Source organism: Choloepus didactylus, chromosome 23 (assembly GCF_015220235.1).
Source record: "Choloepus didactylus isolate mChoDid1 chromosome 23, mChoDid1.pri, whole genome shotgun sequence".
Classification (NCBI taxonomy): Eukaryota; Metazoa; Chordata; class Mammalia; order Pilosa; family Megalonychidae; genus Choloepus; species Choloepus didactylus.
The window spans coordinates 11,532,965-11,551,061 of record NC_051329.1 but is presented as its reverse complement, the minus strand read 5'-3'; the positions used below and the strand labels follow the sequence as shown (position 1 = coordinate 11,551,061).

General features: G+C 40.5%; 2 protein-coding genes across 7 annotated transcripts in view; both read right to left on the bottom strand.

Annotated features, from left to right (window-relative positions):
- Positions 1-364: 364 nt before the first annotated feature.
- On the bottom strand, positions 365-4,367 carry LOC119519424 (disintegrin and metalloproteinase domain-containing protein 1a-like). Its single transcript, XM_037817051.1, has one exon. It carries the CDS (start codon positions 3,392-3,394, stop codon positions 1,022-1,024), a length of 2,373 nt encoding a protein of 790 aa, XP_037672979.1. The 5' UTR covers positions 3,395-4,367; the 3' UTR covers positions 365-1,021.
- Positions 4,368-7,968: 3,601 nt separating this feature from the next.
- The window catches only part of MAPKAPK5 (MAPK activated protein kinase 5), a 48,166-nt gene continuing 38,037 nt past the window's right edge, over positions 7,969-18,097 (bottom strand). For 4 of the 6 annotated variants that reach the window (XM_037817059.1, XM_037817053.1, XM_037817055.1 and 1 more), the window contains 4 exons: positions 15,790-15,920; positions 15,404-15,525; positions 14,207-14,311; positions 7,969-8,162 (listed from right to left, as the gene is read on the bottom strand). In XM_037817059.1, coding sequence (XP_037672987.1) covers positions 8,068-8,162; positions 14,207-14,311; positions 15,404-15,525; positions 15,790-15,920 — 453 coding nt within the window. In that variant the 3' untranslated portion in view covers positions 7,969-8,067. The remainder of the gene's footprint in view (positions 8,163-14,206; positions 14,312-15,403; positions 15,526-15,789; positions 15,921-18,097) is intronic. The other 2 variants (XM_037817054.1, XM_037817057.1) reach the window with 1 other exon arrangement.

The following is an 18,097-nucleotide window of genomic DNA, read 5'->3' as shown; positions in this document are numbered from 1 at the left end:
TCAATGTTGAATTTCTTGAACTTCTTAGCTGCACTTAATGGGATTGCATAAAAGAATGTTCTTGTTCATGGGAATTGTGTATGTGAATTATAGTGTATGTTCAAGGATGGGTGCAGCTTGCTCTCATGTGTTCAGAAGACAGAGCAATAGATGATGGATAATAGGGAGGGAGGGAGGGAGGGAAAGAAATGGCAGTGTGATAGCATGTTAAAGTTGGTGGATCAGGGTATCGAGGGAGGAGGGTCAGGATATGCTGGAGTTCTGTGTATGGGGTTTGTATTGTTTTTGCAATTGTTCCTGTAACTTTGAATTTATTTCAAAATAAAATTTAAGAAGAAATGAACTCTGTATTGTGCAAGGGGCCTCAAATATACCAGTTTGCCTTCTACTCCCCCACGTACCCAGACACAGGATGATTAGCCTTTCTGTATGGATCAAATCCATATAGCAGTCTTTAGTAGGAGGCCACTGGAATCCTGAAGTGATACCTCATCTGAAAATATTCTTTTATTTAAAATCTTCTCTATGTCATGAATACATTGAAAGGGCAAATTAGAACAATTACATAAATAATGTTCCAAACATAATGTTTAGATGTGACTAGATTGAATAATACAGTGATAGCAGTAGATATTGGTAAGATAGTACATATGCCCACCAATGTAGATGGAAGAAGGCATAACCTGGAAAACAATTTTAGGTGACTCAAAAATCAGCCCTATAGAAAGAAGACATTGATAGCAATGATCCATGAGAAGAGATTAAATAAAATTGTCTCATGGAATGTGAATAGGCAAATATACTTTTGTGTATGATTTTACATATGAAAATGTAACCACATAACTAAAATGAATAAGGAGAATGGGGAAAACCCATCCTTCCACATTAGCATATTTCTACAGACTATATAATCCCATCAGACTCACTGGAGCCATCAATTCCCACTTAACCTATCGTTCACTGAGCCTTCTGTTCCCACCCAGTTCATCAGGTATTTGATATATTTGCCTTCTTGCTCCCACTACTTAAATTCAGCCTTTGGTTCTTCGTTTCCTTCCCATGCTTCCTCTTCTGGTACAGGCTCTTGTGGGGCCTCTGGTGGTTCCTCAGGTGGTTCCTCAGGTGGGGCCTCTTTTGGGGCTTCTGCCTTCAGTCTAGGAGATGTGCTGGCAAAAGCAATCAGACCCAACAATAATGCTATAAGAAATAGAGGAAGTATGAGTGCTATTGTGCCAAGCTTCTGTTTGTCTTTTGGTTCACCACGAATGCCACCGTCACCTTCAGCTGAACCTGAAAGAAATAACTTGCCAGGGGGACCACTGTCCACACTACCACCATCTCCCGATGCTATGCAATCAGGGGGAGCAAAGCCAGCCTCACAATGGCAGTGTTTTAAATTGTTGCACACACCTCTTCCATTACACATTTCAGCTGGATGGCAGTCGTAGTTGAGCACGGTGTGATCAGTGCAGGAGTAATTCATGCAAATTTTGTTTGGGGCACAGTATGTGCCATCATTCACATCTCCCTCATCAGGGATATCAGTGTCTGAATAGGCATCCATGCTCCAGCACCAGTCATCTTTATGAGGGACCTGAATCAATATATGATTGGGTTTGATTTTTGGTAGATCTCTAACATCCGAACATATAACTTTCCCACAGAATATGTCACTTTCTTTACACCCAACGTATTCTGGGACAGTTGCAGTGGGATGGCCACAGTTTCCAAACCGGTCCGCTCTGCGGTTCATTAAAAAGTAACAATCTTCTGGGGCAGATTTTGCACTGTACCCAAAAAGACTCATGCACTGACCATCAGGGTTCTTACACCGACCACTAAGGCAATAGAAAATTCTATCACAGGGTGTGCCATCTTGCTTGTAACTGTCTGCAGGGCATTGATTAGAGGTTCCATTGCAGTACTCTGGAAGGTCACACTCATCCTGAGCAGGACGGCAAGTGAATCCTGTATTTCGGAAACTACAGTGAAAACAGCAGAGTCCATCACTACAATCTGCAGTCTTCTTCAGTTTACATGTTGGCTCACAGCACGGGTTATCATCACATTCATAACCACAGTCGCACTCCTCCTTGCCCTCCAAAATGCCATTTCCACAGACGGCATGCCTACGTTTGCGGCCTGTATGCCGTGGCTTGTTAAATAGGCAGGACCCTTTTTGTTCACGGAGAAACTGGTAGAAGTCATCAGAGCTGCAGTTGCTGAAGCCACTTTCTTTAGTGATATTTTGATGCATGAGGCAAAAGTGTTTATCTTTACAAATGCAGGCCAAATGGTCATGCTGAATACCCAAGTTGTGCCCAAGCTCGTGGACCATGAGTGCTGCAAACAGGAGGACATCTTCATGGTGGAAGGATTCAACAGCTGCAGCAAAACCACTTGAACAGGCACCACCGAGAAATGCCTGTCCCATATTCTCTCTGGGATGATGCCCAACGATCATGTGGGCAACATCATACTTCACACGATTGAGGAGCTTCTTTTGTCTCCAGCTATTGAAATTGCTGAGTGCAGCTTCCAAGTCCACGGTGACCTTTGTTAGGTCTCCCTCGGTCCAAATCTCCATGCCAACCAGCACCACCTCTGTGTTTATTGCCCTAGTGAAGCTGTTGGCCAGAGCAATGATATCCATTACTCCTTGGATTGTCTCATTGATGTTACTGCCCCACATTTGGAACCGCTGGCTGTTGACCACGACAAACATCTCCACATACTTGGTGTGTGACCACAAGTAGGACAGAGTCTGTGCTTTATGAAGCTTCCTGTTCCCTCGTTGCCGGTTGATGGATGCCACTTGAGTCTCTTTGGAAGGGATGCTACAGGAGACTTGAGCTTGGTGTGCCATGGTATACAACACATGTTCAAACCCCCTTGAAGAGTTCATAGGCTCAACGCTGTAATATTTTTGCTCCATAATCAGGATGCCCTTGAGGCCTGAACAGGTGTTGACAGAAACAAAAGAATCTGGGACTCCTTCAATGTAACCTTCATAGCGGCAGTCACGTGAGATAAAAGGCATTTCCTGCCTGAGGATCCCATTGTGGTAGCTGTAGACTGGAAAATTACTCACAAAATAGTCTTTCTTCACCTTCAGGTGAATTACCTGCTTCTGGCCCTGCATAAACAGTACATAGGATGCCTTGTCCACTGGGTCATCCCTTCCCTCAACTGTCAGCCTCTTGGGAATGATTATTTCATAGAAAGAATAATAGTCTGATGCCAAGTCACAGTACATGCTTGGCAAAAAAGTCACCACCACCAACAGCACAATGCCCATCCTGAGACTTGAAGGTTCAGGTACTAGCCCCAGACTCAAGTCCCTCATCTGTGGACCCCAAGTCTGAAACTTTATCTTACGTTCTTCCAAGGTCATCTGGTTTTTCTGTCGAGAAGGCAGGATGGAGACATCTCTCAGTAAGACTGCCACCAATATGGCCTAAGTAAATCAGTTGATGATGCAGGCCTATGTCCATCAGCAGCAGCTCTCCCTGAGACACTCAGGCCCTCAGAGACTCAGATGTTTGTCTCAGATCAATGTCGGCTGCCTTATGGGAAGCTACAGCGCAACTCTGAGTCTTACAGCCTTCAGGCTCTGTCTCTTTTTAACTCTTGCTTCTCTCTCCTGCTCTTCAGGTAGTTTCTATATTCTATGACTTCCTTCCAAGAGGAGCAGCTTTTGTACTCCTTGGGCAAGTTCTTTTAATCCTCATAAAGGGGTATCCCAAGAGAAATCATGTAATGATTCAGCCAGTATTGTAACTCAGGCAAATTATCCTTTATCCTCAGTCCCAGTGATATCCCCTCTGATATCCTGATATCCGTTAATTTGCTCATTCTTTAAAACCAAACATTCCGGCAGGGGATTGGGGGAGGGGACAAGGATTCTTTGGGGATCTCTGTGCTTGACAAGCTGGCCTGTTCCCCACAGCCAAATTTCATCATTTCCATAGTATTCGGGGTACTGTTTCTGAGTCCGACCTTCCTTGTCAGTGTTTGAAAAACTGTTGGTGGATACACCAATTCTCCCCCTCATTAGCCTTTGTTCATAACTAAGGTATACAGAAATTTTATATTGCCACATAAAAATAATAATTCTCTACCAGGCAATTTTCACTATTCATATAATATATTTGGTGTTATAAAACATACTCAATTTAATATGGAAGTGTACAAGGGATTAGGACCAAATGTAAAATCAAACTCTGAGGTTAAAAAAAAGCTGATTATACCAGTATCTAATGACCATATGACTATTTTGGCAATAAAATAAAAACAGACTCTGACTATAAAAACTTTTTAAAATATCATCAGTTTTGTATCCAATATTAAACCAATATGTCTGTGGAAGTCCTTGGATTTTAATTTGATGTCAATATCCTTGGAATATTTACCAGCAAAAATTTAAAATGGAGAAAAGGAAAACAAATTCTTATCCACCCATTACTTGACCTTTGCATTCTAAAGTGAACTAAAATAAGACTCTACATCTTTTATCTTGCATAAAAATAATTTTATATTCAGTAAAGTCAAATATTTACAATATAAAATCTTTTAAGAGTTATGAGTAGAGATAACACCCAAAAATGGATAAAACATTCTATCTAATTTAACAAGGAGGGGTAAGGTACAATAAAATCTCATATAGCAAGCACTAGATGAGATCAACTCATTAACTACCCCTAATTAATACCTAATTCCTAATATGGTAGATAAAATTTATCACTGTCATCCAGCAAGAATATTCATTCATACTGACACATCACACACCCGTTCAAAAAACCTACACCAGTAAGGTCAAATTTCTAGCTGAATTTCTTTTCTTCTATTTTATGTAAAGAGCAAAATAACTAAAATCACAATTTCAAAATTATCACCACATTTTAGGGTGTTTCCCTGTGTCTCAAGAAAAACAAGCGGAACACATTAGGTTAAGAACATTTGTGAGAGAAAAGAATCAAGAATGAGAGAACGGTACTTTTTAAATAAATAAACATACAATTAAAATCAAATATCCAATTTTCCCTGTCAAATTGGAACACTTTTTCTTCAATAAACACAGAAACACACACATAACTCACACACAGGATCTGATTTAAATCATTTGACAGTATCATTGACAATTACCTACAATTCCTTCAACTTATTCTTTCTCAAATGAATTCAAGCAACAGAAATTTTAGAAGAAGCATTCCTTCTATGTATATGTTTCAGACAAGTTTCTGACAGGCTTCCTCCTATGCTCATATAATATACTGGCTGGAAAGATAACCAAGTTGTTCTACATCAAGCAGAGCTTATGAGTATGGTAAAGTCTAACAGTATTTGAGTGGTAAATAGCGAAGTGAATAAACAGGAGATAGGGAAATGATATGGAAAATCTCCAGACTTCCAAGAATTGTTCTTACAAGTTGCCCCAGGTACAGCCATTAGAGAAGAAGTTCATAAGAGTCTAAGAAGTTTTTGTTTTGCTTCCATATACATGCAAATTTTACTTTATTAGCAAACCTAACTAGTATGTGAAGGCAGAATTTGCTACTGACCGGGGAATGAACAAACAAATTCCCCTTTGAAGACCAAACAGTGCTGTGCTCTTTGGGAGCCATCTTTTGTTTTTCCAGGGTGCTCTGTCCAGGGCTTATCTGGACATGTTTGAACACAGCGCTCAAGTTGGAGGCCAGACGATTTCAACCTGAAGTGACTAAAATATGGGCAACAGCTGCTCAAGGTAAAAGAAGCATTATTTTAAATTTCCTGTTACATCATGATAAAAATTTACCACACGCTGAGGGAAAAAAAAATCCTCCTGAGCCGCTGAAAAATACCCACATAACACATATGAGAAGTTAATGGTGGACTGAGTTAGAAGGTTCCTCTGAAGGAAAAAGAAAACCACATAATTGCTACCTCCTCTCCCCGTGGAATACTGAAGTTCTGCCCTAAGATTAGAAAACTACAGGTGTTCAGTTGTTCTGGAAACAAGCATCGAGTTTTTCCTGACTGCAAGTAGCAGTGTAAGATTACATTGCACTGAAGAATTTGGAATCAATAATAAAGTGCTAAAATATGAAAGCTGAGATCTGAAATACTTCATAGTCTGGGTAATTTTAATTTTTCCTCTTGTAATGAAAATAATCTCTGATTTCCAATATTTCTAGTGAATTTGGATTTTTAAATACCTGTCTTTACTGTTACTTGTATATACTATATGTACTGCAAAATCTCCTATATTTGGTGCATTGGATTGTGTTGTATTGAATGACATATCTGCATTAATTTATTTTTCAGTGTGAAATGGTTTTCAAGGATAATCATTACCTTAATTTTAGATCCACCAAAAAAGGTGAACAGAGAATTAGTAAAGCATTTTATAAACTGAAATAAACATGTATTTACTTATTTTGAATCTCAAAAAAAAAAAAGATTACACTGCACTGAAAAACAGGAAAGGGTCTTAATTCAATTCTCAACTACATGTTCTGGTTGGTATGTAAGAAAACATTTTGTTTTTCTTTCTGCCTTACCTCTTCGGTTTTCCCATTTTGAAAAGCAGTGAATTCTCCTTAGAGGGTGTATCCATTCATAACATCTGTCATTCACCTAATATTACCACCTTTGCAGGGAAAAAAAGAGGAAGAGGACTTTTCCTTTATCTGCAAACCTTACCTAATAAATAATTTAAATTGTAAGTTCTCCAAGATAGTAGGGAACCAATATGATAGGCAATTCTTAAAAGATAATTTATGTTTTTATCACAAATTTGCACAGTCACACAGATATAGGGCATACTAAGCAATGTCACTGCAAAGACATACTCAGAAAGTGAGAAAATAAACATGGGATCAATTTTGATAGAAGTGAATGTGACATAAAACTGAATAACTGAACCTCCTGATTCTCTCCCACTTTCCTATGAACTGAAGTTTGCCTATTTGTTCTTCACAATCCCCACAAAAATATCCTCTAAAAATTGCTTTTTTTAAAAAAAATCTGTCATGGAAGCTCATTTGTACAGAGGAAAAATAGAAATGCATCCAGCCTTGCTTTTCCTTCAAACAGTTGCTCTCTGGGTCAGAACCACGGTACCTGACAGTGAATGGTAACGAACACGATAAATGCAGCCCAGGGACACCAACTCAAAACCTAGGCGGAAACATTACATAGAAAAGGGGAGACTTTTAGGAGAGGAAAAAAAGTGGGTTGTCTTGGATGCTAATCTAATTGTCACCAATTTCTGTGATATTTAACTTTCTAAGAAAAATCATCCCCAAAATGGGCCAGAGGAACAGGGAAAGGAAATAAGAAGTGATGGGATTAGTAAGGTTTACAGAAAGGGAGAGGGAACAAAATGGCACAGCAGGGGAGGTAAAACTGAATCTCTGGTTAAACATAAGTACAATATAGCATTAAGATAAGCCTGTTACATTTAAGAAACACACTAATATCCTTTTAACCAATATGACAAAAGGGGAACATTAACCACTTTACTCAAGGAAATATGGGTAAGAATTATAATAAGGGCTCAGCTTCTTCCCTCTTCTACTGTGGGAGTTGACTTCCCAGGCCCTGTGAGCCTCAGTTCCAGCAGGCAGTCTGCAGTGATTGATCCACAAAAATTTAAAAATTTCTTGGCACTAGAGCTAAGAATGGGGCAGAAAGTCAATACACAGGGCAACTGAAACCACATTCCACAGTACTTAATTCAAGGGTTTACTGAGCAGAAAGGTCACTATCGTTGATCCTTTGTCTGCCACTGACAATGGTTTTTATATACTTTATTAATAATAAAACCATCTTCCTTGACAATACCATCTGTTATCTTACAAACATGAGACTAAACAGTCCTAAAGTAATACTGTTTCTATAGGTATTGAGCTTTTCTTAAAAGCAAACAAACTGTTATTACCAGTGAGTCCTGTATCTAAATCTATATGGCATCTTTAAGCAGTGTGGAAATGAAAGTATGATTTATTAATTTACATAAAAATTACTTTATACATTAAAGAATAGTTTTTAAAATTGTAAAAAAAAAAATGTTTGACTCCAAAGTTATTGGGATTCATGGGATGTGGTCTGCTCTTCTATCACTTGCTTCACAATTTCTGCCAGTTTTAGTCGATCTACTTTATCTGTGAATCCACGACCTGAAACCCAAGAAAGAACATGGTCAGCCCCCAAACTCTTTTACCAAAGTTACAGACTCTTGAAAGGGACTTAAAGTGCACCCTATCAGTGTCAAATAAATTTCTCCTCACCAATGTTATCGCCAACTCCAATATTGATCAAACAGACACCCCTTATTTCAAGTAGCAATTGGGAAGCTCCATTAATCTGGCAGTAAAAATCTCAAGTTCATCCAACCACACACAACAAGCCACAGAGGGAGATCTTTGTATTGCATGTATCTGTCAAGGAACTCAATCCCAAATATATAAAAGAATTTCTATTTATTTATAAGAAACACAGCTCAATTTAAAAAAATGGGCAAAAGACTTGAAAAGGCACTTCACAAAAGAGAAAATCCAAATGCCCAAAAAACATAAGTGCTCAATCTCACCAGTCAACAGGGAAACACAAATTAGAACCATTCTGCAATACCACTGCATACCAATCAGAGTGAATAAAAGCAAAAGATAGAAAAGAAAAAAAAAAAGATAGACAAGAACAAGTACTGGTGTGGATGTGTAGCAACTGGAGCTCTCATGCACTGATGGTGGGATTATATATTGAGGCAACCAGTTTAAAAAAAATGGTGTCAAGACCTGCCAAGGCTGAACAGATACATAGCCGCATGACTTAGCAATTCTACTCCTAGGTAAATACCAAACAGAAATACCAAAATATGTACAGAAAATTATACACAAATGTTTATAGCAGCCGTTTCTTCACAGGGAATATCTGGAAGCAATCCAAATTTCCATCAATTGACAAACAGATAAAATGTTGTATACCTATGCAATGGAATATTATTCAGCCATAAAAAAGGAATAAAGTACCGATATGCTATAATATGGATCTACCATGAAAACGTTATAAGTGAAAGAACCCAGTCACAGGGGCCACATAATATATGATTCCATTCACATGAAATGTCCAAAATGGGGAAATCTAGAGACCAAAAGTACTGATTCCTATTTTCATAGTAACGGGGGAAAAGTGGGTTGGGGAGGGAGGCTGTTGAAGTTGGGGTGTGATAGAGTATAGTGCTTCTTTTGGGGGTGATGGAACTGTTCTAAAATTGACTGTTGTGACAGTTACGCACATCTCTAATATACTTGTACGCTTTAAATGGGTGAACTATCTGATATGTAAACTATATAGAAAAGCTGTTTGAAAAAAAAAAAAGACATACATAAGAGGTTTCATAGCAGTCCTTTTTTAAATTGCCACAACCTGGAACAAACCAGATGTCCATTCAACAGGAGAATGAATAAGTACATTATAATATGGTCATATAATGAACAACTGTAAAGGATTGAGAATGAGTGATCTGCTATTACAGCAACAACATGGATGAATCTCACAAACAATGTTGACTAAAAGAAGTCAGACACAAAAGAAAGCAGCTGTATGATTCCATTTACATAAAATACAAGTGGGCAAAACTAATCTGTAGTGTTAGTGATTAACATAGCATAGTGATTAACCTTGAAGAGTGGGAGGTAGTCACTGGAAGAGAATACATCTTTTACTATTTTATCTGTGTGCTGGTTACAGAGGAGTGTTCACTGTGTGAAAATTCATCACAAGTGCACTTCATATATGATCACTTTTCTGTATTAATGCTATATTTCAAAATTAAAAGAAAAAAAAAAAAATCCCAGGGGTGCGATGCTATCATCTCCCAAGAATGAGAATAGCCAGGCCAGCACTTTATTTTTCTTATGTCATTCAAGAACCAAAGCCAGCCAATGAAGTCAAAGAGTTTCCTCCCTTCCCTGAGCATACTGGAGCTTAAGTGCAGTTTAGTTTGCTAAACTGCAAAGACACTACAAAAAGCAGTTCAAGAAATACATTTCTGCCTCATTTGCCTGACCTGGGGAAAAATAAATCCATCTGCAAGAGATTTGGCCAACCCCCTGTTCTTGAGGGAAGCAACTCATCTCGAAGCAGGGTGGATTTCTCCCCTTTGCAGTGCACTGCTCCTTAATGACCTGGTGAACAGCTCTGGTAGCTGACAGGAGTCCTGAAGTCTGGGCCTTTGTGGTATATGACAAGGGGTCTCTGGTGTTAAATCTCCAAACACACAATTCACTTGAACTGTGGGAAACAACTGAAAGGACAAGATGTCCAGATATGGCTGGGCAGTTAGTACAGAGCTGGAACCCTGCCCCACAATACTCCACTCACAAGGAAACTAAGATGGTGGCTAGCTGAGACAGGGCGAAAAAAATGCCTCCAAGAAAAACACTAGCTAAAAACCAGAAAGTGACCTAGAATACCGGTTATAGCGATGCGCCAGCTGGATGAGGGCTTCTAGCTCCAGAGGGGCTGTATACTTGGTGAAACTGGGAGTCGGCATTCTGAAACGAGTAAGCTGGCTGGAAGACCCACAGCCACGCGGCGGGCTGGGGAAGCCAGGGTTCAGCCTTTGGAGACCAGCTGGCTCTTTAAAAAAAAAAAAAAAAAAAAAAAAAGGGCAAAACCCAGGAGCGGCTACATCTGCGATTGTGGGAACCGCGCAGTAAAACACAGCAAGAGGGGGCTGGGCTGGCCTCTCGGTGTCTGGCCGGGAAGATAGCCCGCAGTAGATACCCTTGGGTCCCGGGGAACATAGGGGAGAGCCAGAAGCAGAAAAAAACCCCGCGGCTAGCAGCTGGCCCCCCGGGAGAGCTGGATAAACTCCTGCCCGGAGCCGTGCCCACAGCCCAGAGCCCCACCAGTTGTCCCGGAGCTGGGAAGGAGGAACTGTGCGAGGAGGCGGGGGCTGAGACGCCCCTTTCGGCCATTTTTGCCTCAGGCTGAGAGCGCGCTGCCGCATGGCCCGGCAGCCCAGGGCTTCCCTTGTGGGACGGCGCGCTCTGTTGACGCAGCATGGCATTCCCTCGGCTGAGCTCCTGGAGGAGCATGGCTGGGAGGGGGGATCCGCTTGGAGAACCCAGGGATGCTACGCCAAGTCCGGTGGTTTGTGGGACAGTGAGAGAGAGGGTCTGGGGCTGAAATGAAATGAAGGCCTAGACTCTTGTGGCGGCCTTGAATCTCCAGGATCCTGGGGGATGTGAACATTAAAACTGATCTTCCTCCCTGGCCACCCGTACACATGCCCCACATTCAGGGCAGACGGCTCCAGCAACACACCCAAACTGAGTTCTCCAACTGAACCCACAAGAATCATTTCCCCACACATCACGGGAACAAGCTGGAGAACTGACTTGAGGAATATAGGTGACTCACAGATGCCATCTGCTGGTTAGTTAGGGAAAGTGTACATCACCAAACTGTGTTCCTGAAAAATTAGATTGATATCCCTTTTTCTTTACAACTTGAAAGAACCCTATCAAGCAAAACAAATGCCAAGAGGCCAAAAACAACAGAAAATTTTAATGCATATGATAAAACCAGAAGATATGGAGAATCCAACTCCAAACACACAAATCAAAATATCGGAAGATACACTATACCTCACAAAATTAATCAAAGAACTACAATCTAGGAATGAAAACGTGGCAAAGGATTTAAAGGACATTAAGAAGACCATGGCCCAGGATATAAGTGACATAAAGAAGACCCTCGAAGAGCATAAAGACATTGCAAGAGTAAATAAAAAAATAGAAGATCTTATGGAAATAAAAGAAACTGTTGGCCAAATTAAAAAGACTCTGGATATTCACAATACAAGACTAGAGGAAGATGAACAACATCTCAGTGTCCTAGAAGCCCAAAGAACAGAAAATGAAAGAACAAAAGAAAGAATGGAGAAAAAAATCGAAATGGATCTCAGGGATACGCTAGATAAAATAAAACGTCCAAACTTAAGACTCATTGGTGTCCCAGAAGGGGAAGAGAAGGGTAAAGGTCTAGAAAGAGTATTCAAAGAAATTGTTGGGGAAAACTTCCCCAACCTTCTATACAATATAAATACACAAAGCATAAATGCCCAGCGAACTCCAAATAGAATAAATCCAAATAAACCCACTCTGAGACATACTCTAATCGGACTGTCAAATACTGAAGAGAAGGAGCAAGTTCTGAAAGCAGCAAGAGAAAAGCAATTCACCACATACAAAGGAAACAACATAAGACTAAGTGGTGACTACTCAGCAGCCACCATGGAGGTGAGAAGGCAGTGGCATGACATATTTAAAATTCTGAGAGAGAAAAATTTCCAACCAAGAATACTTTATCCAGCAAAACTCTCCTTCAAATTTGAGGGAGAGCTTAAATTTTTCACAGATAAACAAATGCTGAGAGACTCTGCCAATGAAAGACCTGCTCTACTTCAGATTCTGAGGGGAGCCCTGCCGGCGGAGAGACAGGGAAAGGAGAAAGAGATACAGAGAATTTTAACAGACATATATAGTACCTTACATCCCAAATCACCAGGACACTCATTTTTCTCTAGTGAGCACAGATCTTTCTCCAGAAGGGACCATAAGCTGGGACATAAAACAAGCCTCAAGAAATTAAAAAAAAATTGAATACACTCAAAGCACATTCTCCAACCACAATGGAATACAAATAGAAGTCAATAATTTTTGAACTGTAATTCCACTATTTACTTCCTACATGATATAAAATACACAAACTTTAAGGACATATCAGTGGTTTTTAACTCAATGTAAAATATGTAATTTTAGACAACGATATAAAGGTGGGGGAATGAAGGAGTATAGGAACATAGTTAATGTGTCCTATTGAAGTGAAGGTGGTATCAAAGAAAAACAAGACTGATATGGATTTAAGAGGTTAATTTTAAACCCCACAGTAAACACAAAGAAATTATCAGAGAATATAACCATAAAGATGAAACGTAGAGTTTGGGTTAAGAGAAATGGGGGAAGGGGCAATGGGGAGTTAGGAAATGAGTGTAGGGTTGCTGTTTGAGGTGAAGGGAAATTTCTAGTAATGGATGGTGGGAAAGAGCATTACAACATTCTAAAGGTGATTAATCCCACTAATGGAAGGCTAGGGAGGGGGTGGAATGGGAAGATTTAGGCTGTATATATGTTTCCACAAGTGGAAAAAAAAAAAAAAAAGACAGTCTAGACGACAATTGAATGCTAAGGATGAACTTGGATGGGACTGGAGGATAGAGGACAGGTGGTGGCTCAAAGGGACACAGTTGAGACATAAGGAAAAGGAAATATAGAATGTAAGCTTTGTATCATTGTTGACTCTCTTGTACTTCTTAGCTGCGCTTAATGGGATTGCATAAAAGAATGTTCTTGTTCATGGGAAGTATATATGTGAATTATAGTGTATGTTCAAGGATGTGTGCAGCTAACTCTCATATGTTTAGAAGACACAGCAATAGATGATGAATGATAGGGAGGGAGGGAAAGAAATAGCGATGTGACAGCATGTTAAAGTTGGTGGATTGAGCTATCGGGGGAGGGGGGTCAGGGTATGATGGAATTCTGTGTATGGGGCTAGTATTGTTTTTGCGACTGTTTATATAACTTTGAATTTATTTCAAAAAAAAAAAGATAATCCACCCATGTAACCACCCTCCCCACCTGGATAAAGATGTGGAACATTTCTGTTATTTCAAAAAGTTACCCTGTGGCCCTTCCCAGTCAATTCCCACCACCGCCAAGCCCAGGCAATGCTGATTGGCTTTCTGTCACTAGATTAGTTTTGCCTGATCTAAAATTTCATATAAATCAAGTCATATGGTGATGCATTTTTTCATGGCTGCCCTCTTGTAGTCAACAGAGTGTTTTAAAGATCCATACACATTGTTACATTTATCCGTAGTTCATTTAATTGTTGACTAGTATTCTGCTGCATGTATATACCACTATTTGTTAATTCATTCACCTGTTGAACAACATATGGGTTATTTCCAACTTTGGTTATTAATAAATAAAGCTGCCTGAACTTTCAAGGAAAAAAAAAAAAAATACTCCACTCTCTCCAGCCTCATTTTACCTGGAAACAGCCCCAGCTCCATCCCCAAAGATCCTATGTGTGCTCAAAATAATCACTTCTCTGCAGTCTCAGGGAAAGGAATGATTAAGGCTCCTACCATTCCAGCTGAAGCTTTGCAGAGTATCTCTTAAGAGTTTGCATTCCCGGTTATACTTCCAAGCCTCCTGCATTACTTCATTCAGCTTCTCATCTTCATTTTCTCCTATTGATAAGAATGAAGAGCAAATTGCATTTTTTCCTGTACCATCAAGGAATTTTAGTATCAGAGATGGAAGGACATGATGTCTAACTAGTTAAGAAGAAATGATTAAATGTAGACCTTCACCAGACACTGGCTTTTCTGTTAGTCCCTACATTACATGTAGACCACTTCTGGACTCTGGAACTCTTCTAGTCTGACAGCCTCCCACAAATCATCTGACAGCCCAGAGAAACAGGCAATCTCATCACCCTGCAAGTGACAATGTGGAGCCTGCCGATCTTATTCCCATAGTAGCCCCGCCTCACAGGACTCACCACTGAGTGGCAATACCCGGCTAACCCAGGCCAAGATAGAGGGGAAGAACAAGAATGAATGGGCTACCTGCTTTCTCCTAAGCTCATTTTTTACCATAAGATCTGTCGTATTATCAAAGACACATGCCCACAGAGCTGTTCAAGTTATACTGTGGGTTCTCTTAAAACCCAAGGATACAACAGGCCAATCCAACAGTTTTCTGGCCTGGTACTCAAAGCTTCTCATTCATTCCTTCATTTCCCAGTGTGGTGAGAAAAGCCCTTCACCACCCAGGTGAGTGAATCCAAACCTCCTGAAAGCTCACAAGCCAAAGCCCTCATATAAGTCACTCATGACGATACAAGTAACAGCAATGGCCTCTTCTGAACTAGGGAGGTGTTCTCTTCATATTCCCAAGCTAATAGCAGCCTTGCACTCCAGAAATATGTAATAGCCTCTGACCTGATCCTGACCCTGTTCACATTTTTCCATTCTCCATCCCTTAACCTGTATACTCATTGCCAAACTAAGAAAACAAACAATTACATATTGTGCTACACACTGCCAACTGAACCAAAACCAGAAATTTCACAGAGAGCCAAAAGAGGGGCAGAACTTACCACATTTCTGAGTTCCTCACAGCCCACTCTTTTCAGTAGGCACATAGAAATTTACATTGATATTCTTATTTTCTTATAACCCAAAGATGAAACAGACAAGCCCCGATTACACCACACTTTTTATCATGTGCATGCAGACACACAAAAAGACAGAGAGCGCATTCATAAATGGCATGACCTTTACCAGCCTGGGGGAGGATACACTGAGCAATCACATCTCGGAGCTTTTCCAAGGCAATATTTGAATCCTCTGCTCCATTCTCACGGTCGTGGATATAAACACCGTCCTTTGGCTTGGTGCTTCAAAAGTTTGGGGGAGAGGTAATAACAAGGTGAGACCCCAGAACCCAACTCTGAGCAGATATTATCTCTATACACAGGCAACAGATTTTGTCAGATAAATGATTAACTATAGAGCATCTCCAACTTCTGATGCTCTTAAAGACCTTATTCTCTCCACCCTTTTCAGAGGCAGAAAGGGCAATGAGTCTTAACTGAGCTTTCAAAGCCCAACACTCAGCCATGCTAGCATGAAGTAGAAACTGTAGAAATAAGCTCAGTTACCCGAGTAGTTTCCTCTTTCTTAGAATGGGGTTGTTCACAGAGTGCAGGGGTTTGAGGCTGACTTTCAGATCCTGGATTCTCATGTTGGCCAACTGCTCCGCATGAGCCTGCTGGATACCTGCAACCACCGCCTAAATGCAAACCTGTGTCAGTTTTGCACAGTCATTTCTGGGCACCTAAAAAGTCAATCTAAAAAAGTTGGAAGGAGAGGTTCAAAGAACTAAAAAGGCAATGTCACTCTCCAGCTAATGGCATACCAGTTTCGATAAGACAGAGGACTTTTCCCCACAGATGAGCAGGGCCTAGGGAAAACCAGGCCAATCAAGGTCCCCACAATAGCTAAGCATACTTCTCTGGTGGGAGGATGGAATTCGAGTAAGAAGGAATAAGGCTCATGCTCACAGCCACTGGCAAGGGCAAGAGGAAAGAGATGCATAGGTGAACATCAGGGGAAAAGCTGGCAGGCTGCCTGAGAAGCCTTCCAGACTGGCTTTGACTCACTGCTCTGATGAATTTTCACCACAGTGACAATCACCTCAGCCTTGAGTGCTTAGAAATCTGACCATTTCACATGTACCTCAGACCATTCTCTCACAAACCAAGTCCACAAGCCTGATATGGGAAGCCAACTTTTTAAATTTACAGTGAGAAATAGATGCTGTCAAGTCCTGAACTCTTGAAGTCTGTGTCTTTATGATCAAGTGCCTACTCTCATTACAGACAGAACAGTATGTGAAGCCAAATAATCAGAGAAAGCGTCACAGGAAGGAGATGATTCCATTTTTGTATTTTAAAAAAAAGCACAAAGTGTGTGAGTGTATGTGCATACGTGTGGCCCCAGAAAAAAGAAAAAAGACCTGGAAAGATATACCAACCATAAATAGTTTACTTCACCTCTGAGAAGGAGAGAGACCAGGGCAAAGGAATCAAGGGGAATTTATGCTTTTTGCTTTCTACACCTCTGTATTGTTTGAATTTTAACAGCAAACTCTGAATATAGGCAAATATTACTTATGTAATTTTAAAAAGTAATTCCTTGGTGAGCATGCAGTTAGAACAGGGAGTGTTTGAAATCAAAATCACATACGCGCACTGTAAGACCCAGCCTGTTGACTATATCCCCTCTGTATCTAGCACCTCATCACTAAAGGCCCAACCAGAAAGATGGAAACTGTTCAAGGTCATGAGCCCAGGCTCCCTGTCTCCTAAAAAGGGCTTAGATGGACACTATTCAACACCTGCATATGAGGCCATTTTTCTACACTTCCAAAACTGACTGACTCACCTCATGACTACGCCATTTCTCAAGAAACAGAAATACACTGTCACAATGCAGGCCTATCTTCATAGGCCTGGAAACCACTCTTTCTCTTTAAGATTATTCTGCCTATCCATACTTGGCTTCATTATGCACTGATTATAAGGTAATTACAGAAGGCAATCCTATTTTCTCATTTCCCAAGTTCTTGAGGAAAGCCACACTGTAACTCCCATGTGTTGATAAAAGGAGGATCTAAGTAATCCCTTTGGATTTTGAAAAAGAATATACTGACCAAACCATTTCTGGACTACTGGGCATATGGAGAATAGGAAGATGACCACCCACACATCGGACAGATGACAGAGAACTCTGTTCCTTCTAGCTCTTCTCTCATGCTCCAGCTAAAGTAAGGGAAGTTTCCCCATTTGTTTTTCCCATCCACTTATTCCTTCTCACAGTTCAACCCCATCCCTTCTAAGCTGGTAACACTCAAGCCTGTGTCACTGGCCTTGACCTCTCAGTCACATTCTGGTCTCACACTACATCTCTCTCATTTGATGCCCTTCTGCCACCTCAAACAATATTGAAAACCTCAGAGACTCCCCTTCACCCAGAACATTCTTCCTTCTGATTCCATACCTCTATTTGTTGATGGTATCACCAGATAAGCCACCAAACTCAGAACTTTAGGGTAATCTTTAACTTGTCCTTTTCCTTTCCCCTTATATCTATTTAGTCAATCACCAAAATCTTTGTAAGTTTTTCTTCAAAAATATTGAGGCTATCCATTTATCCCAACCTTTCTATTCCCAGATCAACCATCTAGCACTTAGATAACTGCAGAATTCTGTAGGTCAGCAAGTCTCTTAAGTGTTGCTGACCATCCCTAAATGACACCTTCCCTCTGGTACATCTCTTCTCAGAAACCTACAGTGGCCTCTCAGTTACATCCAAGTAAGACTTACACACCTCTGCCTTGACTTTCAAAGCCTCCCGATCTTGGCCCTGCCATATCCATCTCACCAACCTCCCATCAGTGATCCACTT

Coding starts and splice junctions, on each gene's coding strand:
- LOC119519424 (XM_037817051.1), bottom strand. CDS start 3,394: ATGACCTTGGAAGAACGTAAGATAAAGTTTCAGACTTGGGGTCCACAG.